This window comes from Urocitellus parryii, chromosome 5 (genome assembly GCF_045843805.1).
Source record: "Urocitellus parryii isolate mUroPar1 chromosome 5, mUroPar1.hap1, whole genome shotgun sequence".
Classification (NCBI taxonomy): Eukaryota; Metazoa; Chordata; class Mammalia; order Rodentia; family Sciuridae; genus Urocitellus; species Urocitellus parryii.
This window is the reverse complement of record NC_135535.1, coordinates 44,174,852-44,175,997: the sequence shown is the minus strand read 5'-3', so window position 1 is coordinate 44,175,997 and position 1,146 is coordinate 44,174,852. Positions and strand designations below refer to the sequence as shown.

At 32.3% G+C, this 1,146-nt stretch overlaps 1 protein-coding gene across 1 annotated transcript; it reads right to left on the bottom strand.

The window, feature by feature from the left end:
• Nucleotides 1–231: 231 nt before the first annotated feature.
• On the bottom strand, nucleotides 232–908 carry LOC113181226 (translation machinery-associated protein 7). Its single transcript, XM_026386650.2, has 2 exons — nucleotides 904–908; nucleotides 232–436 (listed from the first exon to the last, which is right to left on the bottom strand). Exons 1-2 carry the CDS (start codon nucleotides 906–908, stop codon nucleotides 232–234), a joined length of 210 nt encoding a protein of 69 aa, XP_026242435.1.
• Nucleotides 909–1,146: the final 238 nt, after the last annotated feature.

Sequence of the window (1,146 nt, the reverse complement as noted above, 5' to 3'; positions counted from 1 at the left end):
TAAGACGGGAGAAAAAGACAAAGAATCAAGTATGAAACAAAAATAGCAACATGTTCTTTGTGTGTGTGTGTATTATTATTATTATTTTACAAAAGTTTATTAAATTTACAACAGACTCCAACATAACACTTCATTCTAGCTATAGGTGGCAAAAGATGTTACAGCGGGGATCCAGATGTTTAAATAGGAATGGAATCAATGGTCACCATCATTTCAGGCACAAGAATCGGCTTACTTTTTGCCAGATTTCTTAATTCCACCTGTGGCCAGGGGACCCTTCCCCGCGGCCTTCGCTTTTAGCTCCTCAAGTTTCTTCTGCTCCTCTTTTTGTTTCTGTTTGAAAGCCTTATCTTCCTCATCCATCTCCTTGGCCTGCTTCTTAGGTTGTTTCAGGGGCTTCTTCTTGCCACCTTCCCGGCTGGACCAGCAACATGTTCTTAAAAATTAGATTTAAATTAATAGAGATTGACAGTAATAACCATTAAAGCCCAACACATTGACAAAAAAAATGAATGAAATAGATACATTTGTAGAAAACAAGACCAAGGAAAAAGAAGAAAAAAAATTCAGAAATACACAATGCAAACAGGTATAGCAGAGAAATAATAATAATATATAATAGGATAAAATATAAAGATGTATATATGAATTTATTTGTGTAAACATTATATAAGAATTTGCTAAGTGAAATACATATATTTATTAAATAATGTAAATTCCAAAACTGGTATCACAATTAGAAAATTTAAACATTATAAGAATTGGAAGATAATCAAAATCTTTTTTTATATCTCTATTTGTTTATTTTTTAATGTGGTGCTGAAGATTGAATCCAGTAGTATATCACAAGTGAGAGGCAAGTGCTCTACCACTGAACTATAGCCCCAGCTCTCAAAATCTTACCTCATCCTTCATTGCTCACTTAAAAACTGTGTAAGGCCTATGTGAATTTATAGGCATTTTTCTTTTGACATGATTTCCAGGCTCTGATAATTCCATAAAATATATAACTCATTCTAGAAAATATACAGAAATAAATTTGTTCATAGCTTTGGAGGGGTGCAATTGAATGAATGAACAATAAATATGTGCATTAGAAACCATATCAAAGTATAATTAATACAGCAAAGCCAACAACTAAACAAC